The sequence below is a fragment of the Dermacentor albipictus genome, unplaced genomic scaffold, assembly GCF_038994185.2.
Source record: "Dermacentor albipictus isolate Rhodes 1998 colony unplaced genomic scaffold, USDA_Dalb.pri_finalv2 scaffold_26, whole genome shotgun sequence".
Lineage (NCBI taxonomy): Eukaryota > Metazoa > Arthropoda > Arachnida > Ixodida > Ixodidae > Dermacentor > Dermacentor albipictus.
Genome location: NW_027225580.1, coordinates 1,054,556 through 1,080,477, shown reverse-complemented (window position 1 = coordinate 1,080,477; position 25,922 = coordinate 1,054,556). Strand labels below are relative to the sequence as shown.

The 25,922-nt window shown below is 45.6% G+C and overlaps 1 protein-coding gene across 1 annotated transcript in view; it reads right to left on the bottom strand.

The window, feature by feature from the left end:
- The window catches only part of LOC139052513 (tachykinin-like peptides receptor 86C), a 331,385-nt gene extending 307,146 nt beyond the window's left edge, over window positions 1–24,239 (bottom strand). The window contains exon 1 of the mRNA XM_070529630.1: window positions 23,779–24,239. Coding sequence (XP_070385731.1) covers window positions 23,779–24,239 — 461 coding nt within the window. The remainder of the gene's footprint in view (window positions 1–23,778) is intronic.
- Between the last annotated feature and the right edge of the window lie 1,683 nt (window positions 24,240–25,922).

Sequence of the window (25,922 nt, the reverse complement as noted above, 5' to 3'; positions counted from 1 at the left end):
TGGGTCGCACAGCCGCCGGAGGCCATTGTGACGCTGCCCCCTGACGTGCCACTTCGGCCAAGCAGGCCTTAGGAAGGTATGCAACCCGCCTGCGTGCCTCTTTGAATGATATGTTTTCTTTTACTTTGATTGTGACTATTTCTTTTTCTTTCTTCCAAGACGGGCATGACCGCGAGTATGCGGCATGCTCGCCATCACAGTTCACGCAGTGTGGAGCGTTTTCGCACGTTTCAGAGGCATGGTCACGGGAACTACATTTTGCACATGTCTGCCGGCCTCACGGGAACTACACTTTGCACATGTCTGCCGGCCTCGGCAGTTCTGGGAACTGTGACCGAAACGCTGGCATTTGAAGCAGCGGAGAGGATTTGGAACAAACGGCCTGTCCCGTAACATTACATAGCCGGCCTGGAGTGCCGCAGGCAGAATGCTTGAGGAGAAATTCAATGCGGGCTAATTCATAGGCGATACTTGTTTCGGCTGCTGCCGTGAGATGTGAAGTTTCACATGGTGCGATTTCGCGCAGTGCGATCACAAGTGCTAGCTTAGGGAAAGCCTGCTCTTTGTTTTATTTTGTTCTTTTGTTTCAACTTTCTTGAAATGTCAGTGCTACGTTTATCGTAGATTCTGTGCTGCCTTCGGTGAACAGTCGCCAAACTTTACCAAAACTGCTATTCTACTGTTTTCTTATGTCTCTACCGTTTTCCGTTTACTTTCAGAAATGTTCTGCTCCGCATGTCTTAGTGAATTGCTTCGGCCTCACTTGACTGGGTGTCATACTTTCATTCATGCAACAGTGCAATTTTTGGGGTGACGAAAGCAACATATATTCTGCGCGAACATTTAAAATCCAAAATAAATACGCAAAGTGGAGAGTCAATCAGTATGCTTCTAGGGATTTGCATGGTAAGGAAGTCAAAGTATTCAATAACAATCCAGAGTCCTCTACTACGCGTTTTTCATGCCCTACAGAGAAACTGTGGGTTCTAAAGTCCTATAAGTTATTTGTGCACGGTTCGCGGCCACAATTGTTCGGCCTCAGAGTATATCCTGGCTTCTACTGTCTGCTTCACCAGCAGAAGTGGAATGAAATTTTACTAACGTGGAACCTCGGAGCCTTCGCAGTATTGTTCTGAACAGAGTTGAAGGTAATTTAGCAAAGCAGTTGCGCTAAGAACAGGCACCTAAAAAGTTGGCATTTCCAAATTCTTCTAGATTATAAGGTTCTCCCACGGTGCGTTTGCAAGATTTTCAGAGTGGCACACAACATTTTTCAATGTCAATACGGGCTGACAACATCTCACCCGATGCTGCCACTCTGTAGTAAGCATGGTACAAGATAAAAAAAAAACGACTTAATTCAGTTTAAACAGTAAGCAGTAGCGTTTACCTTATTTAAAAAGAAAACAAAAGCGAGGGGTTAGTAAATGCCGATCGAATAAAATATTTTCGAAAAAATATTAAAACCCATTGCAAATCGAGTCGAACATTTTCAAATAAGAATAAAACGGAGATCCATATAGTAACAAATATTTTCGAATATGAGCTATATCTATTAACTGACTGTGAGCGAAATGGTGTGAGGCTTGAGCTTTGCCACAAGTGAGATTCTTTCTCAGCTGCTGGAAAATCAACCTCAACTGTCTTGACATATTCTCAGCCTGCGCACAACACCGCCGTGACGCGTTTCATTGCTTCAAGGAGTTCATTTTGGTTTCAACGACGGACACCTGCATCTAGGCGTCAGCCAACACTTTGCGTTTTGAGCTCAAGCTCCTTCAAAGTGGCACAGAACGCGGCACACTTCCTTCTTCATTCATCCCTCAATCCGTCGATCCTTACTCTCATCGTCCTCCTTGAAGACCACTTGACTACTTGAAGCCTCCTCTTCGTCAGTTGTACAGTCAACGTCCGATTTTTCGGGCTCCCTAGAGGCCATCAAAACGTCCGAAAAATCGGATAGTCCGAGCAAAATGAACGCATCTCTTTTATTGTCCTTATGGGCTCAAATCAACACAGGCACGTCCGGAAAAGCACTGAAAGCCTGGCATTACACTCAGTAGGCATATCGGTGCTCCTATTATGACGGGAGATCGCGGGTGCACGCGTGTAATATTTACCCTTTAGTGCACCTTGTTGCATTTGCGCAACATTCTGATGAACAGCGTTAAAAACCGAAGTAAAGACTGTTTGGAGCTGCCTGTACACGTTGTTGCATTTCCGCAACATTAGTCTGTAAAACTAGCCGCCTAGTGCTGCAATGTGTGCTCATTCTCCTCCTCTTCTACCAAAACAAACGTTACGGAGGCTGCGCGCGCCCGCGAGCAGTGATATAGGTTAGTTTTACAAATTGTAAATGTATTTCTCCATAAGACAAAGCACAAAAAAAATTCTCACGCTAAGCTCCACATCCTCCTGACTCTGTAGATTCAAAAAACATTGTCATTTCGGTATAGTTTGTTCCTGGCGACGGAACGTTGCTATGTTGCACAAATGCAACAAAGTGCACATGGTTTATTTTCTTCGGAAAGTGAAATGGCTCCCAAACGCTGGTTTGGCCAAGCAATTCCTCCTGATAGTGAACGCAGTGACCTTTCAATTAGCCATGACAACCACGAGTGTAAGTTCGTTTCGGTTCAATATGTGGGCAAGATGTTTTCTGGTCGAATCTCCTTTTTTTCTTTTCAAAAGAAGTCTGTGCATCCGAACGTTGCCATGTCGCGTCGTTACGGGCACAGCCTTATGTCTGTGCTTCTATGTTCTAAATTTTGACAATAACCCCAAAACACTTCATTGTTTCCTGGCTGCATGGGAATCTGCATGACGTACTGCACGAAGTGTTGGTACCACCTGTGCTGCGCAAGCATGTATAACTGCTTCTTTTTCTTCCACACTAAATCATAGGTGCACCAATTATTGTCACGTGTAAATAAGCATCTGAGTACGAATCACACGAAGTCTATCTTTCACTTTCAACTTCTTTGTTTGCACGTTGTTGCAAATATGCAACGTACCCTTTCTCTGCAAACTCAAACCACAGCAATTCGCTCAAGTAAGTTTCCATGAGAGTACAGCTACTGTTATGCTTCCCTACAACTCCATGAATAATATTATGAGGAAACAAAAAATTGTGCAGTAAAGGGTTAAGGCATACATACTGGGTCCCATGACAATTGCCCCTTCCCACACTTGTTAAGCTTCACCGCAATGCTTTGGGTATGCTTCACCGCATAACATTGTTGTATTGAGGCGAGACTATCAGAAACAGGCATAATGCAACGCGTCCTGGGGTGCTATAACGTAAAATTGTTCCAAACTTTTATATTCCAATTCTGCAATGAGCCCACTGCGATCGGTCAAAACCTTTTTTGGACGCCCCCCACTTCACCTGTCTGTCACGCGACGTCATGAAAACCGGGATAGCTCTCCATCTGATATGACGTGTTCACACTGATTTTGCATAATTTGACCGAACAAAACAAAAGTAGTTATTTCTGATTCGCGCCTTATTGCCATCAGCCCTCGGCTATTGCTCCAAAGTTCTCGGGCTGCACCCACTTCACCTGCTTCTCACGCGACGTCACAAAACCGCAATAACTTACGCGTGAAAGTGACGCGTAATCTTTAAAGGAGCATTAAATTCCAAAAAAACTGAATTTTCTTCTGAAAATCCGCAGGCTGCCCATTTCCGAAAGGAATAAAAGATGGCTGCCGCCGATCGCTCCGGCCCTGGCTACTCGCCCCTGCTGGAGAGCATGGGTTTATTTGCATGTAATAAACATTTTGCGTGGTTGTGTAACGTTTGCGAGAACTTTAGGCACGTTTACGGCCTCGTTCTGCCAACTCTGTTTTGCTGAGGATCCCTTTTACCGTTATTCTTAAGCTTCCGTTGCATGCCGCCGCGATTGTCACTGAGCCACCGCAAGGTAAGTAATACAAAGCCGACCAATCGCAGGTGCCGGCACCACCCTCTTCATCCGCTTATCGATATTCAGTGCAGTGGCTCGGCCCTATCGAATCCCCCTCCACTTGAGCGTGCTCCTCACCTCTTGTGAGCCAATTAGGTAAGACAAGCCGGTCAGAGCAGGCAATGTTATTCATTTTTCAAGCAAACAAAAGTGCCTTCTTATGAACGAGTGGAGCATTTGATTGGTTTGTTCAGTCAACCCTGCGGATGACCGCCTGATGCTTCCGTCGGCGGTTACGCACATTTGACTTCAGGAGATTGGAATAAAAACATATTGGAATAGTTTTATTTTATACGGCCCCTGCTTTCCGAGCTTCGAAGGCATTGGCGAGGATTACAAAGGCTGAGTCGGTGCCATTGCTAACAGTGGCGAATTGCTAACAGTAGCGAACTTCGAAGTAGCTTGACCGAGCGCTGCCGTGGTAGCGGCTACAGCTTCCAGCGGATATCCATGCGAGAACGCCGGTGGCGGTGGCAGCGTTGATTAATGCCCTTTCGCACACGCGGTCATGGCAAAAAGTCTGTAAAATCATACGGAAAATGGTTCTTTCGTCCGAAATTTCATACGTTCTTATACATTGACTCTATGGCGTACGTGCGGTGCCGCGAAGCCGTCTGAATTATGCGGCATTTCTCTAAAATCGGGCGTTCCGAATATCACACGTTGACTCTACACTGGGAACTGTGCCAGCCGACGACCTGGCGTCAAAGATGATTTGTTTCAATCCCTCTTTGTTACTCGAGCCAGCATTACCGCGACTTTCGGTCCTTTTCAATAAAATTACGGCTAATTTTTGATGATAGAAGAGGAAATTCTCTTAGTTTTGCCTGAGTAGTTCCAGAATATTCAAAATCCCTGAAAATTCCCATTTGGTAGACACGCTGAAGAAGCAGAAGAAACTATTAATGAAAAAACACGCGAGCTTTGCCTTCAGTCCGAAACAATAACCGCGGTGTCTAGCGAAACGCCATGCTCAGTAGAGCTCCCGTAGTCTTGAGCGTTACGAGCTCAGGCTAAATATCTTCAGCGGCGCATCATCAATCATTACGCGCTTGTAGCACTTTGTTTCTGTGGCCATCAGTCCACCTTTTGTTGTGTGCATATATGTGACTGTACATTTCTACGGCATTCGTTGGAGCCTGTATATTTTATACTCGAGCGCCTCTTTTCTATACGTGACCTTTGCGCAACCATTTACCGAGCTTAGACGCGTGAAGCTCTGAAGCCAGTAGAGAGAACAGCAATCATCGCTATAAATCCGGCTCATTGCCCATATTGTGAAAGCGTTTATTTAAACGAAAGAAAAGCATGAAGTTGTGTTTATATGAAAAGAAACATTACGTTTCCTTTTCTACGACGCCTCACTGTCAAACGCGTTGCCTCATTTCGGTTTCTCGATAACAGCTCTGCAGGAATTGCTTTTTCTTCTTCAACCAAACTCTGCAGAATCCATGGCTTTTAGTTCTTCGATTGTAATTACCTTCCCCTTTTCTTTCTTGTTTTTTTCTGGATCTCGTGTGTGTGCTCCGCAATGTCCCCGACCTATATTGCCCAGGTGCGTTCCCGCTAAAATCTGAGGTGGACATCAAATTACTAAGCGCTCGAAGTATGTCATCGTGTAATTTCCCACGTTCATACAAAACACACAGACTTATAGCAACTTTGATTATTATTGCTAATAATGAAAAAAAAATGAAGCCATTTTACACATGCTTGAATGGGAGCTCAACAGAAACAATGTGGGCAACATAAGCAACATCAACTAGTGGGTAACTCTGCAACAACTACGGAATTCCACGTAAATGCTTTTTTTTTGCTTATGCAGTTTGCAGGTATTTTCATCGAAACGGGTGTTCCTGGTGCTGCCTTAACGAGGACGACTGCGCCGTCACCGGTGCAACGGCACGTAAGTGAGATCGACGAAGCAACGCAAGTCTGCACTATCGCCGACGAGTGTGATCAGGGGGGGGGGGGGGGGGAGGGGCGGGTCATAAAACCGCTCATCTCTGCTGCTAGATACCAGCCTCAATGTTGCCATTCTGCACGAACTAATTATAAACCCTCCTAGCCCAGTGACATCATCAGCCAGTGGTTTCAAAGCCGTGTTTATGGTTCCCTTCATCAGTGGGCAACTCTGCAACAGCTACGGAATGCCACCTAAATTCTGTTTCTTGCTTACAAAGGTATGTTAACCCAAAAGTGCTCATTGTTTGAAATCCGACAATTATTTTTTCCTGTGGCTGTGTTGCCCGCAACCTTTTTTTTGTGGTGTGAGCTATGTTACGTTGATGGCCCTAAGCCGCCTTCTCTTGTGCGGTTATATTAACCTTGGACCCACTACGAAAGCCCGGTCAACTAAAACTGCTAAAAGGGCTCGGGCTTTTTTGGGCCATTCAAACTGCTCTGCTAATTCGCCAAACACTTCTAATCCTGCTCGAGAGATGGCGGTTGAGGAAGTATTGTCGAACTCCGGTAATTCTGTGCTGAACAAATTTTGCCTGAAATATTGTCTAACAATAAGGACATGGCTCGCGACATTGTAGAGATAAAAAGCTCTGTTTGCGTGCGCTTCGAAGCACTTGAATCACGTATTCCTGCCTTTGAAAAGGTATTGGCTAATCCTGCTTCATGGCCTGAAAACGGCCAGTTACATAACTGTCACCAAAATCTGTCACTGTTCGAGCGACAACGTCCGTGCTAGTCACACATCAATGGCATATTCCGAATTCGTTGCAGTGCTGTGTTGGCCCGTGAGAAAAACCGCAGGGCAAGTAAGTGTTTTATGTGTCTTTATACGAATATTCTCGCCCAAGAAAAACTATAGGACGTAAGTACTTGCTGTAAATGAAGCTGCTTGTCAATTGTCATCGCGCACTTCTAATTTCATCACGTCGTTGCTTCCATTATTGCATTAACGTTATGCTCTAGCCAAGACGCTTATTTAGGAGCATGCCTGCTGACTCCGAGTGTGAGGATTCGTTCTGCAGATCAGCGATGTAGTACTGTTTCACAACAGAGAAACATTGCTTATAGCAGAGCAAGCAGCGCGGTCAAAACAATTTTCGACCCGCCGCGGTTGCTCAGTGGCTATGGTGTTAGGCTGCTGAGCACGAGGTCGCGGGATCGAATCCCGGCCACGGCGGCCGCATTTCGATGGGGGCGAAATGCGAAAACACCCGTGTACTTAGACTTAGGTGCAGGTTAAAAAACAGAAAGTAATGTCCAACAGACAAACGCAAAGAACATACATATGTCTCGTTTTCAACTCGGCCGTCATGCAAATGACATATAGCGCGGAAAAACGTGAACATGCTGTTTGTTAGCGTCGTAAACTTCATACTAGGCAAGGAGCTAGCATACCACAATCCTGCGGCAGCCGCTAATGAGACCAAGACGGAGCACATGTCCGTGAACGCGCAAACGGAGCCCCTACGCCACTCTGCTCCTCCGCCACCCCCGCTGCACGGCTGCACCACTCGTTTCAAGCACAGCACATCAGACACACATTCAGCGCTGAACAGTGGGCTGTCGACGCAGTTGCATTCACATGACATACAGCGAGCGGCACATCCCTCGATTTCCGTTAAGCAAAGTCGGACACGGCGACGCCACATCGCGGTTCGCAGAACTTCGCCGCCGAGGCGCTAGGCCACTTCGATATTTCAATTGTCACCACCGCCGGGTTCTCAAGAAAGCACGGGTCACACAACGCAGATTCTGCACTGCCATAGCTCACCGAGGCCAAAGCCGCACTGCCGCACCACTACTACTCACGGCTTACCGCCAAGTAACGCACACGCAACGCAGGTACAGTCGCGGACAGAATAAAATGGACCACGGGATCTCCGAAAACGTTCAATTCCCGAGCAGCCTGTAGCAGTAACCAGTAAAACTGCCCACGACAACATTGTTAGCATATTCTAGTCGAGGTCCAAAATGCAAATACCAGATCGCGTTGTGAGGTTGCGGAGATATTCAGCTTTTTCTTACATTTTATGGTCCGTAATATTCTGTCCGCGACTGTACAATTAGATGAGCAATGTTGAACAACGCGCGGTCCAGAGAACGATCACGTCGAGGATGAAGACGCCACGGCGTCGCTCGGCGCCAGCATCGCGCCTTCTCAAAAATCCCCAAACGATGCTCTCCCTAGGCACCTAGGATCAGGTTACGTGAGCGATTTTTGTACAATAAATGGACGCACGCGAAACCTACACCAGTTGGAGATGAAATCGTTCCGCCAGGGGAGAAACGAGCGCTGGCGTCTAGGATGAAACTTGGTTACTGTGTACTAGAACTTGTCGCGTGATCGTCCATACACAACTTCGGAAACTGGTGACGGCGGTGGATATTAGCCCCGAGAACGACCTAGAGGGGCGTAGAGAGCGCTGCTCACGTGACGTGAGTGCACGGACTCACGCCTGTCGTCTGCTGCAGTTCGGGCGGTGAACGCACACCTTCTGCAGTGTTTCCGTTTGTTCGCTCTCGTTCCCTATGCTTGTATACTTATGACGGGCGTCTCGAATATATATTTTACGATGTCTTCGTTCGCGAAAATGTAATCAAGGAGCTTATTTTCTAGATGACAAGATATTTCTCGAAGGCAACGCTATAGTGCCACGCGAGGGAGCTCAGACCAACCCATTACGGGTTTTTCATGCGCAGAGCTACACTTTACAGGGGCAGCTAACGTGAATAATAAAAGCATTGACGCAAAAGCACAGCACGTGAGAATCTAGTTAAGATTCCGTACCCACCATGGTGAAAATATGTGTGCCACAAATAAACGCTCACTATATATGGCTTCTACAACGTTTATCTTGATTTTAACCCACTAAAACATGTTAGCACACGACGAAGAGTTCATGGAATAATATCGAATTTTTCTATTTCTTCAGAGAAACCTTCGGCAGTAACACGAGGACGTAATTACCACTGCATTTAGATTCAGCCAGTGCCACTTGCGTTTTTAACTGGTTCTCAAAATTACGCCTTTTTTCGCCGGTTAAACTTAAGTGGCGGTAACTTGAAGCAAAGCTGATTGAGGATTACAACTGTTTGCAGCACACAGAAAGGAATGTACCAATATTTATTCCCTTTCCCTGCTACACGTTCAACAAACTTGAGCAATTTACTGGTGCTTCTCGCTTGAGAAACAGACATGGTGAATCTGTTTGAAGAACTGACACAGGCTGCTGTGGTCAAATATTTGAGTGAAATATGCCTTTTGGACCAGTTCGCTGTAGCCAGCAAGAAGTCTAAGGCCCATTCATTAGTAGTGTTGCACATATAATATTCTAGATATCATTGTTCCCCAGTGGAGGTCAAGTGTTCATGTGAGACTTGTGGTGTCTTCTTTAAGAGGCGGGTGCGCGAGGTTTTCTTTTATGTACTGACGAAGCAAATAGTTTTCAGTCTGTGTAATTAAACGACGCAGGATTGAGACATGTTGAGGCAGGATGTGTTTGCATTTTCCATTTCAACGCAGCCTAAGCTGCGCTGTAGTGCCCCGAGTATGCTATAGGCATTGTAATTGGAGCTGTAAAGAGCTACTCCATGGTTTCAATTCGAAGTTGTAGTGAAACGCTGGGTTTCGCGCACAAAGCGCGCCTCACCATAACGATAGTCGGTTGCTTCCGTTGCGGGAGGGGTGTTCGATATCGTCGATAAGGGCTAGTGAGGGTCACTATGACACATTTCATTGCTTGCAGATGATTACGTGGTTCTCGATTTTAACCACGAAATTTTCTTTCGTGTGATTGCTGTTATGGTGTTCGTGATGCATATATATACTATACACGATGCGTCGTCGTGTTAACAACCAGTGCGTTTCTCAGTGCCTATTTCAGAGAATGGTGAAAGTAGTATCATACCTTTTCACGCGAAATGCGCGCCTATCTCTTCCATTCAGGCCTTAATACAGTTACCACGTTTTACTAAAACAACTCACCAGAGTGATAAAATTATGATGAAAGCTTCGCTGGGCAGTGTCCTTCTAACATGTATATATAATGTTGACACCAAATATAAAGGTATTTCTTCCATGTAAAACGCTATGTCTCTCCTACTTAAGTAATAAGGGAACGTTGAGGGTTTAGATGAGCATCATAAATAACTTCGCGTGTTGAACTTGCAGACGTTCTTTTTATTAAGCAAAATTTTTGAACAGACAGGGTCCATATATGCAATGCAAGACCAGTAGACCCCTTCTGGGCTACATAGCTTGCGATATCCAAGTCACAAATTTTCATGACTCACGCTGTTTCAAAGAAGAAATTGCCGTCCACGCATGGCAACTGAAATAATACGAAATAACCTTCTGTAAGTACGGCTCAAGCCGCCAATACCCCAAACACGCACCCTGAAAACGAGCGTGTGCGGCAGCCGAGCGAGCCGGTGCAAGCGATGTCCTGGCCATGACGTCACTCGCGAGAGTGCGCCACTCCAAATTCTCGCCGCTAATAAGTATAAAACGGTGGTCTTCGCCCATGGAGACGATATTCGCCAGAACCTAGCCATAACCATCTCCCATGTAAAAATCGCGGCATCGATTCCTATACAAGAATACCCACGTGACCTTCTCCGAGCGAGAGGAGGGTCTAGGAAATAAGGAAATTCGCAGGCGCAAGTCAGAATCAGTTCGCGCAGGACAGGGGTAATTGTACGTCGCAGGGAGAGGCCTGCGTCCTGCAGTGGCAATAAAATAGGCTGATGATGATGTTTACCAAAATTCATCACGTTACTTCCAGAGAAAAAGAAGTCAATAAAAATAAACATTTCTCTGTTGAGAGGTTTTTGCCAATAAAAGTCCATGGCATCTGAAAGATGAGAAAGACACCTGAAGGATAAAACTGTCCCACGGGAGTAGCGACGCGCAAGACGGCCGACCGCTTCCATGCGGTCTCGCTTACTCTTCCTCCCCCTTCATATCACCCTAAGCCTGCTTTATGTTTATGTATTTGGTAATATTGTGATTTAAGTGCGACGTACCCATCCCAGTCTTCCAGCCGCAGGCTATAGCTTCTTGCATTAAGGAGTACGTTAAGGTTACGTAGACTTACTCAATTACCTTTCGCTGACCCGCATACCCTACTGCGACGACGATACATACAGAGTGTCCCAACTACGATGCACCAAGTTTTAAGATACGCAAATCCTATGTAGCTGGATAGAACCAAGGTACCAGACAGTTTTAGAATAGTGTTTGTCGCCTTACGTACGTAGAGCGTAATCATTACCAAATATTCTGTTGTTGCTATGCCAACGCGTCTCGCTAAGCCTATGGGCGCCGGAATCTCTGAATGATCTCAGAAAATGGACGCGCTATGCACTCATATCTAAAGCTTCAGGTGAGTTTAGAGAAAGTGAAAACTCATAGCAATAATTACTGGCGATCAGCGCGAATCAGAGCGCAGCCATCACGAGAAATCTCGCTCAAGCGGGAGCGATGGGTAAACATTCCAACGCGCACGTAAACATTCCAACGTTACACTCCCAAAATAACGTACGTTATCATAGCGCACGTAAACTGCATCAACCCAATGGCGTTCAGAGCATGCGCAGTGATGACAACGCTATTCGTTTACGTACGCAATTCGTTGAGGTTTGGCTGGAAACGCTTAATTAAAACTGTCTAAAGTTGTTCGCCGTCGCTTCGAGACACTCAGAATATGTTTCGCATGCCAACTGCTTACATAATTAGCCTTAACAATCATTCAACACCTCAAATGTAATAATTGAAGAAAAAGTATCAGTGAGAAAATTGTAGAGCAACTTGAGAAACTCCCGATAGAGCTTTCGATTGTTCAATACGCGCTGCCTAAAAGCCTTTTTCAGAGGATGACATAATCCCGGTAATTGACGCAATATTGCCGAACAACTGGCACGTGGACGCACTTTGCGTAACGCGATAGCACTACGGTCGCCGTGTCGGAGAAAATCCGACGCCCAACATCAGACGTGGTTTCGTCAAAAGAATTTCGAACCCCACATTCCCAGGCCCTTCATATGGCGCAAGGAAGTTCCTGAACTAATTGAACTTCTCAAGCTAACATACGTAGAACAATGTTAAAGCTTGGCTTACCGACAACCTACAGAGATGATAACGTCGGACTGTAATTTGTATATACAAGAAAACATAATTCCGTTATGCGAACACTGGAACAAACCCTTTTTCCAGCGTTTCTACGATACATAGAGTGGCCGCGGCGTCCGCCATTTGCGTGCACCGGCGCGCGAAGGTCTTGGAGGCCACGGAGGGGCACACCCGGTTCCGTGGAACACTTCAACATTCGTGTCGCCTCGCCGCATCGCGGCCCGCGCAAGAAGGCCGCGTTTCTAGCAGAAAGCCCGCCTTCGTGTACAGCGTTCTCCGCCGGTGTTTCGCGGTAAACATTATGGTTACATACGCTGCAGTTGCCCGGAAGCGTGGAAAGCAGTCTGGGATCTTTGAATGCTATCGCGTTCCACTGCTAAAGGCGAAGCTTAAGCGCCATACAAATTTCTGGCTTGATTGTTTAACGCTCGGAAAAACACCTTGGTGTAGCACGTATTGAAGAACAGGAAGCTGTATCGGTAGTTTGGCTGTAAAATATCTCATTGACACTTTTAATCTAATTATAATATCATGGCAGTTGAATAATTGAGTATGACTAAGTATACAATTCCGCGGAATGCAGAAAATCATCTTTGCATCTCCAAGCTATGGCAAACATCATAATGCAAAGCAGCGGTAAGGCGTTCAGACACGGGCACCAGACGAGAAATGGCCAACACAAACGCCGACTATCAACTGAAGGAAGAAATCAGGCGAAAAAAGAATGAAGACACAAACATCATCTGTGCATGCTCTGGAAAGGTAGCACCACGTGTCAATCGGGTACACGTGCCGGTCTACGTAAAAGTTAACTGTTAAGACATTTGGTCTCTTCGCTGTGTAAAGGAATCGAAGGCTAACTCACGCACGCACTTCCACAAATATTGATATGCCATGCCTCGACCATAAGACGCGTATCTTAATTTCTATGCCAGTGCAATATCGCACATTCATCTAACTTAGGCGTGCAGTTACAATCTTGGTATTCTTGGCAATGTAATCAATGATTAGAAGGCGATCCACCGGTTCACGACCTTTTATGTTCCATTAGCCTCTGATTTGTCTACCATGGAGCAAAAAGAACCTTTGCATATATATAAAAAATAGAAGTTTAAATAAACGTTTTATGTTGCTGAATCTATTTCAAATACATACTTACAGATTAGCCCTCAACGCGAAGCAAAGAGTGGTAGCTGACGAAGTATATAGCTCAGTAACATTTAGTCTTTTTTCTTGCGGTGTGCGCTGGGGTGATCATTGTAGGTGTGAGCGACCAGCCTCCTTTTCACCAGTAAAATGAGCGGGAGTCGTATTTGTTTGCGGAAGCTGCGCGTCCCGATGACAAAGTTGATAGACTCGGCTTTTCTTCCTCTGCTTATTTATCCGCGTTCAGACACTGATATCTACTAAAACAACCTTTTAGCTTCTAAATCCTAGATTCGTTCGCTTTTTTGCAATTTATATTCGGGCTACCACGTTAGCAGGCCTCACGCTACCCTTGAAGGAAACACGACGACGTAAGCGCCACACAGTAATCATGAGGAGAAACCAAGAGCCACAAGTATGCCAATGAAGGCGAAGCAGACGCACTCAATCATTGTCATCACGAGCAGAAGAAGAAAACTTAATTGAGAACCTCCTGCGCAATTGTCAGGTCTACCTGCTAGAGCACAAGACAGTGCTCACGTCAGCTCTATGCAATACACGGATGTTGAGTGGGCGTTAGCGAATAATGACAACTGCTGGCACAATTGCGCCCTGCAGGATCAGTATTCCCCACAGCTGTAGCATCGCCAGGTATACTCCCGCCATTGTTCAGAGTCCTGTTTGCAAACCTATGCAGATCCGTTCTTCTGTAAAACAAGGACATCCGCTAACGCCGCTTCTGTTTCCACTTAAACTGGATCCGCTGTGTATTAGCATTTTTCAATGTAGTGATGTTCAGAGTTTTAGCATCTTGGGCTATGCACTCAACGTAATCGCCTACACAGGTGGCCTTACCTTTTTTTTCCTACCGATAAACCCAGCATCCACAAAGTCCTATCATTAACTGGACAAATTGGAATGGTCTTCTGGTGCCCAGATAATTCGATCTGAAAGCTTGGGGCTTTATTTTATTTTGCTGAATTTGACGACAATTCATACTCGCATTGAATGGAGATGTTACATTCTTAGGTGTTCGTTTAGATGCATGTAAACTCAGCGCACATTACTTGTGAGAACGGGTACCAGCAATTACAACGTTTGGCTTATGCTATTTATCGGGACCGCATTTCTATATATTTAGGTGAACAGCCTGTACCTGTTGCTGGAAACAAAGGTACACTAAATACTACATATTCGTCACTGTGCCAGGACTTATATTGGACATTTCCAGAGAACAGTTGCTAACTTTGTGTGGTCCTCTACTTATGAACATATGTGGCGAGATAACCTCTTTCGACCTGTAGGTGCGGGCAGGCTTTCTTTAGTGCATCTTTTTCGCGATGGATAGTTTGTGACTTCTTGTTTTCTGTTATAGTTCACATGCAATAATCCGATTATTGAAGGAAGTTAATGTTGTCGATGCTCTACCCACTGTAGTGCCGTCATCACTATATTGTCGCGTTTAATGAGAGTGACGAATTACACAGCACGAAAACTGTGATTCGCGAATTTAACTCTTCTGTTGCAATTTTATTGAAAGACAATGTAAAGCTTATAGCCATGTGCATATGAAGTCGACAAACACACTGTCGACCATTCCATGGACTACTCTATAGGGAATCTATGGACTCATGGTCTTACACTTTTGTGGGCTAGACTCCGAAATCGGTATGCCTACAGACTGTCTATAGGCTACCTTTAGAAATGGCAATTCCCACTTCTTGTACATTACTGTACATAAAATGTACATATACAAATGTAGGTAGACTGTCTAAGAATATTTCTATAGACAAGCTATTGACGTATGGCCTTACACGTTTCGTACTCACTGGTATATAAACTAACTATAGGCATTTCTTGTACGCCAGTTTATAGGAACTTAATGTACTTATCACCTTACTGTATTTATCAAGTACTGTATATATAGCAGCTATGAAAATTTTAAAACACTGGGGTATGGACAGTCTTTACACTTGTGGCATTTCACATTATTTCGCATCAAGCTCAGCGACTAAGCTTATCGCAAGTTTCCTGTTCTGAAAGCTTTTGCGGTTTCATACATATAAATTTATTGCCAGGATCCTCATAAATACTGTAACTTTTGCCTTACCGAAACTGCACCGCACACACTGCTGATGCATGCCCCGCAAACACGGTGTGTCGTCTGAGTACGCTGACTACCCTGAGTCTGAGTACGCTGAGTACGCTATTCAACCATATAACTCTTTTTGAAAATTTCTCTCGCTAACATAATGTTGAAGGAAATGCCCAAAGTGGGTCACGAGAATTTCTCTACACACACAGCGGAGCGTTAATCGCGGCCTGCTCAAGCGCCACGGAATCATATCCAGCCACCAAGACGGCAAGTTGGGCCAGTTGATTAGAATTGATTGTAAGGTATGTAACAGTGCAACACAAGGCACGAACAAAAGGAATGTAAAAACGACGACACGGCGCTGTGCCATCGTTTTTACTTTTCTTTTGTCCGTGTCTTGTGTTGCGCAGTTACAAACCTTACAGTACATCTACCCACACTACGCTGATTAACACACACAGTACTCTTAGTGGCTGGTCTGCATCCAAGTGAAACATGGTCATTTTCATTTTTCACTGACATCCACTGCAACGGTAAAATCAATAAGCGTGAGCGATCGCTTGTCGTAAAACCTTCCATTTAATAGAAGCAAGGACCAAATCGGGTTTTCACAGCATGTAAACAACTGCTGAGACTCGAAGCAGTGTTTGGGCCAGGAATCTACAAGCCCACGGAGGAATACGTCCGCTAATAGGAATGAAGGAAAAAGGGTAAATTTTACATTAGTTACGCGACTCCACTTGCAGAAGCCTACTCCATGCAGGAGCATGTTAAATGTCTAAGTTCCCATCAGGACACGTCAGCCTCTCTGTCCGAAAGGTCTCCGGTTATAATACCGTCGTCTTCCCTAGGTGACTCGACTAGGGAATATGATGGCTGTATCGCTGCATTGGAATGTGAACCTGGCAACGTTTAACGCTAGAACCTTATCTAGTGAGGCTAGTCTAGCAGTGCTATTGAAGGAATTAGAGGGCAGTAAACGGGATATAATAGGGCTTAGCGAAGTTAGGAGGACGAAAGAAGCATATACAGTGCTAAAATGTGGGCACGTCCTGTACTACCGGGGCTTAGCGGTGAGACGAGAACTAGGAGTCGGATTCCTGAATAAAAAGGATATAGCTGGTAACATACAGGAATCCTATAGCATTAACGAGAGGGTGGCAGGGCTTGTTGTGAAATTTATTAAGAGGCACAAATCGAAGGTCGTACAAGTCTACGCCCCTACATCCAGTCATGGTGACCAGGAAGTCGAAAGCTTCTATGAGGGCGTGGAATCGGCGATGGGCAGAGTGAAAAATAAATACACTATACTGATGGGTGACTTCAATGCCAAGGTAGGCAAGAAGCAAGCTGGAGACAAGTCAGTGGGGGAATATGGCATAGGCTCTAGGAATAGCAGGGGATAATTGTTAGTAAAGGAAGCAGAACAGAATAATATGCGGATGATGAATACCTTCTTCCGCAAGCGGGATAGCCGAAAATGGACAAGGAGGGGCCCGAATGTCGACACTAGAAATGAAATAGACTTTATGCTCTGCGCTAACCCTGGCATAATAGAAGATGTGGACGTGCTCGGCAAGGTGCGCTGCAGTGACCCAAGGACGGTAAGAACTCGAATTAGCCTAGTCTTGAGGAGGGAACGGAAGAAACTGGTACACAAGAAGCCAGTCAGTGAGTTAGCGGTAACAGCCAAAAATAGAGGAATTAAGGATCAAGCTACAGAACATGTATTCGGCTTTAACTCAGGAAGAGGACCTTAGCGTTCAAGCAATGAACGACAATCTTATGGGCATCATTAAGGAGTGGGCAATAGAAGTCGGCGGTAACTCAGTTAGACCGGATACCAGGAAGCTATCGCAGGAGACGAAAGACCTCAACAAAAAAAGCCAGTGTATGAAGGCCTCTAACCCTACAGCTAGAATAGAACTGGCAAAACTTTCGAAGTTTACCAACCAGCGTAAGACAGCTCACATAAGGAAGTATAATATGGATAGAATTGAACATGCTCTCAGGAACGGAGGAAGCCTAAAACGAGTGAAGAAACTAGGAGTTGGCAAGAATCAGATGTATGCGTTAAGAGACAAAGCCGGCAATATCATCACAAATATGGATGAGATAGTTCAAATGGCTGAGGAGTTCTATAGATATTTATACAGTACCAGTGGCACCCAAGACGATAATGGAAGAGAGAATAGTCGAGAGGAAGTTGATATGCCATAAGTAACGCGGGAAGAAGTAAATAACGCCTTGGGAGATATGCAAAGGGGGAAGGAAGCTGGGGAGGATCAGGTAATAGCACATTTGTTGAAGGACGGTGGGCAGATTGTTCTAGAAAAACTGGCCACCCTCTAGACGCAATGCCTCATGACTTCGTGCGTACCGGAATCTTGGAAGAACGCTAACATAATCCTAATCTATAAAAAAGGGGACGCCAAAGAATTGTAACTTATAGACCGATCAGCTTACTGTCCGTTGCCTACATGCTATTTACTAAGGTAATCGCAAATAGAATCAGGAACACCTTAGACTTCTGCCAACCAAAGGACCAGGCAGGATTCCGTAAAGGCTACTCAACAATAGACCGTAGTCACACTATCAATCAGGTGATAGAGAAATGTGCGGAACATATTCAACCCTTATATATAGCTTTCAATGATTACGAGAAAGCGTTTGATTCAGTCGAAATCTCAGCAGTCATGGAGGCATTACGGAATGAGGGTGTAGAGGAGCCCTATGTAAATATACTGAAACATATCTATAGCGGCTCCGCAGCAACCGTAGTCCCCCCTAAAACAACAAAATCCCAATAACGAAAGGCGTCAGGCAGGGAGCTACGATCTCACCAATGCTGTTCACAGCGTGTTTACAGGGGGTATTCAGAGACCTGGATTGCGAAGCATTGGGGATAAGAGTTAATGGGAATAACTTAGTAACTTCCGATTCGCTGATAATATTGCCTTATGTAGTAACTCCGGGAACCAACTACAATGCATGCTCACTCACCTGGAGGGTCTAAGCAGAAGGGTGGGTCTAAAAATTAATCTGCAGAAACTAAAAATGTTGAAAATAAAAATTATGTTGAACAGTCTCGGAAGAGAACCGCACTTTACGATAGGTAGTGATGCACTGGAAGTGGTAAGGGAACACATCTACTTAGGACAGGTAGTGACTGCGGATCCGGGTCATGAAACTGAAATAATCAGAAGAATAAGAATCGTCTGAGGTGCGCTTGGCAGGCATTCTCAGATCATGAGCAGCAGGTTGCCATTCAAGAGAAAAGTGTATGACAGCTGTGTCTCACCAGTACTCACGTACGGGGCAGAAACCTCGAGGCTTACGAAAAGGGTTCTTCTTAAATTGAGGACGACGCAACGGGCTATGGAAAGAAGAATGATGGGTGTAACTTTAAGGGATAAGAAAAGAGCAGATTGGGTGAGGGAACAAACGCGAGTAAATGACATCATAGATGAAATCAAGAAAAAGAAATGGGCATGGGCAGGACATGTAATGAGGTGGGAAGATAACCGATGGTCATTAAGGGTTACGGACTAGATTCCAGGGGAAGTGAAGCGTAGGAGGGGGCAGCATCAAGTTAGGTGGGCGGATGAGATTAAGAACTTTGCAGAGACAACGTGGCCACAATTAGTACATTACCGGGGTAGTTGGAGAAGTATGGGAGAGGCCAACTTGCTGCTTGTGCCCCACCCGACCGCTATCCTAACACACATCCTTCTGGAGTACCCGGTTGATCCTCCCCTGCCGGGCTCGGAGCTCCCCACGTGAGATGAATGGGAGGCCACGCTGGGCGCAACGGACCCGCGCGGGCAGCGGACCGCCACCACGTGTGCTGTAAATGCGCCGTAGTGAGCGACGTGGACTGGTGGATCTCTAAGCGCAGTGGGGCTGTGCCTGGCCCATGCTTGTAGGCCACACCGGTGGTTGAGAACGGCTCGTTCCCTCCTCGCGTTGGTGGCCGTAGCCTAATTCGTCGTGTCAGAGCACTCTTAGTGAAAATGAGAGTTGGCTCTTAAGAACTGACGCTTATATCGTCAAGGACGTTTGGACAGTCCGTCGTGTACAACCAGTGGCTCCTGTGAGACACTTGGGCACCTTATACTGGAGTGTCCGGCATTCGCCACACAACGAGCACTGCTAATTAAGGAAGACAGAGAGACTGGACTCAAGTGTACGACTCCTGACGATTGCCTGTTTCGGAGTGGAAATGCTGCTCCACGAGACCAGGCCATAAAGCCTTGCTAACATTCAAGCAGAAAATTTATTTGGGGTCCCGTATATAGGCATTTTTTCTGTGCTCATAGTTTCCTTTGTCCGTGTCATTGGCATTTGTTTATTTCCTGTTTTCTTTCCTAGTTCTGTTTCCTATTTTCTACTTCTGTTCTTTTCATTCCCCTCGCGACTGAGTAGGCTGGCATTGTGCCTGTCTCGGTGGCAGCTGTCAGCTTGCTCCTTCCCCGTTTCCTTTGTGTCTATGTATGTTTCCATATATAATAATAATAATAATAATAATAATAATAATAATATTAATAATAATACCACCAATGGACAATAAAGTTTCGTCTCTCTCTCTCTCTCTCTCTAAAGAATGACCTTGGCCGTGTTGAGAAGTAACAGGCACCTCCGCCGCCAAGAGATTCGACCTGAGGATGACCAGCTGTCACATTGCCCGAAGCGTCGATCTTCGGTCGTGACCTCGGAGATTGGCTGATGTCACACGGCAGCTAGAGGAGTCGGCCCTCGCTTCGTTGTGTCCTTCGTAGTGGGAATACGCAAGCACCCATAGACATTGGTCGGTGTGCCCTAGCGACACGCCTACGGGACGCTGTGATCCGCGCATCACATTATAAGGCCTACCCGTCTCTCTGTCGCTCTCTATTTTTGTCGTGGTCAGCTCTTGGCAACGCAGAAATAAGTTTCCAATCTCAATAAAATTGCTAGCGATACGTACAAAATACTATCAAGATACCCTGAATCCGTTGCTTGAGACCTCCGCCTCAGACCACCACCATTCTATTCTGCCTGCCTTTCCTACACTTCACCTCGAAGTTGTATTCCTGCACAATCAGACACCATTGCTTCAGTCTCCCGTTCTTTCCGAGATTTGCTTCAGCAGCGCAAGAGGGCAACGTTAGCTCTCGAGCGTGAATTTCGTGCCTTGAATATACCATCCTAGATTTTGAATCGTCCATGCATTGCACAAACACTCTTTCTCCGACGTGCTAAACGCCACTTCTCGCGATGTCAATTGTGGCTCAGGTAGAGCACGGAATGGTCTTCACTGTGTTTGTTAAGTTGGGCAAAGACGACACCTACGCCATGCCTGCTGGCGCTACACCAATCATGCACTCTCTGGAAAAGTCTGCGAGACAAGTGCAGGCCGTGAAGACAAAGCTTTCCTTTCAAACAATCCGCATGCTGCGGATAAGCTCCCCAAATATTCCACTTTCGTGCTACCCACGCACTAAATTTTTCTGTCTCTTTCCCGCACAGGACCCGACCTAATGAAAAAATAAATGTTACATAAATTACGTGATTCAAATTACACGAAGATTGGAGCTTATTTTAATATGTTTCCACGCACGCTCTAAGCGGTACTAAAACGGTGCCTTGTGATGAATACACGTGTGCGGACACGCACCAACGCGTTGCTTCCTTGTGTCCGCGCAAGTAACAGGAACACGCGAGTGCGTGTCCCCCGCTCTGCGGACGTAAAGTCCCATGATAATTTGAGAGTAGCGGCACTCTTTTAACTCTGCCGCCACCGCGCAACCTCCTCGCCTCCTCCTCGCCCCTTGCGCGTTCCCCCGTGGCAACCAGTTTTGCCCCCGTTTTTCTGGACGACGATTGGTCTCCCTACCGTTGCCCTTGGAAACGCGCGGATCTTGAGTTTTGCTTGTGTTTTTATTTTTCGTTCGCGCCATTTTCCTCCTGAGCACGGCTGGCTCGGCGTAGCGAACGTTGTACGCTGTGTTTCCTGCTCTATGTGCTAGCGCTATGCCGGGCTGGTGCGCGTATAACTGCAGCAAGAAGCCTGAAGATGGTTATGCCGTTTTTATGATACCTCAAGGAAAGCGTGACGGCTTGTGCAGGAAGCAGTGGCATCATGACATTGGCCGAAAGAACTTTGTTCCGACAAAGAACAGCGTAGTTTGCGCGCTGAGGCGTCTTTCTTATAGCTCGTAGCAAAGCATGCCGTAATGCTGCATTTTTTTTTCATTCTTCCGGCCTGCTCAACAGCGTTTTTGTATCGGTTGTCCTCAGTATGCTTAATATTCTGGGCGGCTGCATCACCTCGCACGTCGCTAACTGTTATTCAGTCGGAAGTGCGGCATTATAGATTCTGCTTTGCCAAAACCACTTTCTGGTTATGAGGCACACCGTAGTGGAGGACTCCGGAAATTTCGACCACCTGCGGTTCTTTAACGTGCACCTAAATCTAAGTACACCGGTGTTTTCGCATTTCACCCCCATCGAAATGCGGCCGCCGTGGCCGGGTACCCGTGGTATTGCAGGTGATGAGCGTTAGCTAGTCAACATTGAGTTCTTTTTTTAGTTTTAAGGCGAATGCCTTTAGATATCTGTTTCAAGGTCGCATTGTAAACTGGAATTGTCACGGGACCCAAGGAAGGCCAGAGGTGACCCAAAGCATGTCCACCCTTTTATAAGAGAATTATTACCCAAGTTAATTATTAAATAATTAGTGATTGACATAAGGTGGATGAGGGAGGATTAAGGTTGATTAGAGTGTAATAAAGAAGACTGAGGTGGATTAGAGTTCATTAAGAAGGGTTAAGAAGCATGAATAAAGATTAAGGTGGTTGGAGGAGGATTAAGGTGCAATATGTTGGTTTAAGGTGAAGGAAGGGTTGATGAAAGGGTATAAGACCGATTAGGGTGGACTAGGGTGGATGAACAAGATAAGGGAGGATTAAGGTGACTAAAAGAAGATTAAGGTCGAATAATGTGGATTAAGGTGAATTAGGGTTCATAAAGGAGGATTAAGACTGGTCGGAATGGATTAGGGTAGATTAAGGTAGATTAGAGACCATGGAGCTGGATTAGGTTTGATAGAGGTGTATTAGGGTGTATTAAGGTAGATTGGGACTATTAAGCAGGATTAAGCAGGAATTTCCCGAGAATCGATGCCGTAGTGGCCTATTGCTTGTTCACTAGCCTGCTTTCTCCCCACTTTTGCATACGGTATACTGAGGTCGCACTTTTCTCATGTCTATTGTGGTAATAACCAGAGCTATCATGCTTTATGGACATTAGCAGAGTACGCGTTCCTTTACTGATTCACGTACACACAATTGCAGGCTACACACTTGGCCCTATGATTTTCCAATGTATCCATGCTGTTCGAAAAAGAGGTTTACTCAATGGCAGTAGTGAAACGTTTCGCAATCCTAGCATCATTATCATGGTTTAAAGCATGTGTGAGAAAAGGAAGTTGAAGAAACATAGATCCATGGGATAAGAAAGATCCCAAACTTTGACAAATTGCAAAATATGAGCTTCAATCTCTTAGCGAAACGTACTTTTTCTTGGCTTTTTCAATCAAGCATGTGGCAAGCACGTTTAATACTTTATAGTGCGTTGCTTCTCCCTGAAACACGGTGGAAAGTAATTTGACAAGTGCTACACGTCTACCACGAAGTCGGAAAGCTCAAGATGCATCAGCTGCTCATCAGTGAGACATAACTCAAAACACAGATCAATTCAATAAGCATTGCACAAGGCGTTATAAAACCGCGGGAGCCACAAAATGTTGTACGAGAAAGTTGTAGCGAATCATCGTGCCTCGTTTGACCGAAGATTATTGTTGTAACGAAAAAACCTGTATCTAATGAAATATGGAGCTAAAACAAATATAACTGTGTTGATATGGGCCCGCAGTATCTAAAACGATATCGCAAAAATGTAGGTCTGTGTCCTCACAATGACAGAGAGTTAAGGCGAGGGATAACTGGCATTTAGACGTTGCAAATATACATTGGAGAGAAGTATTCAAAGGTAGCATGTCGGAATCTTGTTCATTCGTGAAAACAAAGCAAATCAGCATAATCGGCTTCCAAAAATTTGTTGAATGCTCACACATAAGTAGCCAACAGAAAACGCGCCTTAACATGGCTTCTATATATCTTGTTTTGTTGAAAGGCTGGAGATAATAAAACATGATTTTACTTGATCATTACTTGGATAGCTACGAAAATGACACTTTGTCATGTGAGTAAACATGTAGAACAGCATATTATCTCATTTATATGCAAGCACTGGTTACCGCAGTGCAAATCATCGAGCCACGAATAGCGTAGAAACGACAACTGACCAATGAATTTCGTTTATACGCTTTTCATTTGCACTGATTTGCGTACATAGTTTCATTAACACACTCTGCCACTCTAAAAAGGAAATTATTGAATAAAATTTTGCCGTTTTCTTTTTCTTCACCTCACCTGTCGATGCTCATGGCGGCCATGGTGAACGCTGAGCAGGCCACTGTCAGATTGGCCACAAAGTTGCTGAACACGCAGTATGGTTCACCGAAGGTCCAGTGACTCTCCAGCATGTAGACGAAGTTGAAGGCAGCATTGAAAACGGCTGTCATGAAGTCCGCCACGGAGAGATTTACCAAGAACAGGTTCGTGACAGTCCGCATGCGCCGGTGAGACACCACGCTCCACACGACCAGCGAATTTCCGCAGGCGGCCACAAGCACCACGGTGCCGAAGAGTAGCGCGTACGCGAATTGCGTCCCTGCCGACAGCACCCACTGTCGCTCGCGTTCGACCTTCTCGCCCACGGTCAAGTTGGCGGGAAGGAAACCAACGAGATCGGACAGGTTGTCCCGCAGCTCGAGGGTCAGTGAAGAGTTGTGGAATGAATCGATGACGTCTTCTAAAAGAGAAACCTGCATAGCTGGATGAATAACGTAGCTGACAGGGATACAGTTGTAGTAGACACGACCTCAGCGCTAATAGTGCCGCGTGTGACTATTCTTGTGTTATAGAAGAGATATTGCGAATAGCCAAAGAAGCCACCGGGGTTGAGGAGATGTCAATGGACGTCGCTGCTGTGATGTACAGTGAGATTCTCTCCCCAACTGGCTTCGTTAGGGTGAAAATTCTGCTTTTGTACTATGACGCTGGCCTCGCGTTTCTTTCCACGCGCTGTTCCCAAAATTTACAGGACAGTTTTTGGGAACCTTTTGTCTGCGAGTATCTGCCTCAACACAGTTTATACCTGTATGCAAAAAAGCATCATACAGCTAGTGAGAAGTATTGTTAAAGCATGTATCTATGACTCAGGTTAAAGAGATTGCAAAGTCAGTGCATCGGGCCACTTTGCTCTGGTAAACTGATCTGGTAATTTTTCGAGGCCAGTCATTCTGGTGCAGCTACACATGGAGGCGAATTCCCAATGCCTCAGAATCCAGCAGGGAAGCACTGACTTAAATAGAAGTTGGGTGGTCTAGAAATCCAATTTTGTCACTCCTAAGTCTCGAACAACAGTCTTCAAAAATATACTTCACTATATACAATAAATGCCCCAATTCCTAACGAACCAAGCCTCTTCCTGAAACAATACAAAGTTCATTTTACCTTGTCTCTAGTTCCACGATGCAACCTAGCTATAATAAGGATGCAGATATAGTACCCCTACAAATTCTGCCGGTGTCGTTTATGCTCTCCGCAGAGTAAGTACTCTGAAACAAAATACAAGTCTCACATCAGTGAGCCGGAAAGAACGAAACACTGCGAACTTCTGGAGAGGGCGAAATTAGTTTTTCAATAAAATCTTTAAGCTGTTTCCTTGATAAAGCTTGATAATATCACTTCCTTCGCTAAATTACAGCATCTGAAAAGGGTAAAATATACCCTTACGAAACAAATTTATATTCTCTATGTAAGAGAAAGTTTATGGATCTCAGTATGATATTCGTCGAAACAAACGTCTGGTTAAAAACCGCACTTCCGGGCTGCTGGTCTCGGACAGCAGTACATGTGCTACACATTCATTGCCTGTTGTCACCCCAACTTGTGCCAAAGAGCTCGTTGCCGACTCGCAAAGTTTTAACACACACTCGCACGACTCACTTGGTTGCTCTCTTCAAAGAATTCCAAAGCTGTGCTGTCTCGCAGAATTGAGATCACAAACTCCTAATCGCAAAGCAAACTGTTCTTCCGAAATCATGCAGTTCAGATCAGCCAGCAATCACTTCATAAGAATACACGGCGTCGTCCTTCCTTTTCTCCGAACCGCTCGTACTCGCACGCTGCGAGACGTCCGACCACTTCGGTGCGCAGTCGCTGAATACCAGCAGTCACCGGAGAAGCGGAGACGCCAGCGCTTGGGTTGCAAGATTTAGAGCGCGCGCGGCCCTCTCTCTCTCCCTCTAGAAGCGCCTGCCTATCGTCACGAGGATTTCATAATGACGAAATGCTACGCAGCACTTACGTCATGAACGACCGCGTATTTCTCACCGGCGGCTTTGGCGCCAGCGTCCTGGCGAAAGAGTGATCGGAACGCGGAGAGAAGAAAGGGAAGCCAAAAGGAAATCTCTCCCGCGTCTCCATCCCTTCTAGGAAAGGGCGCACCG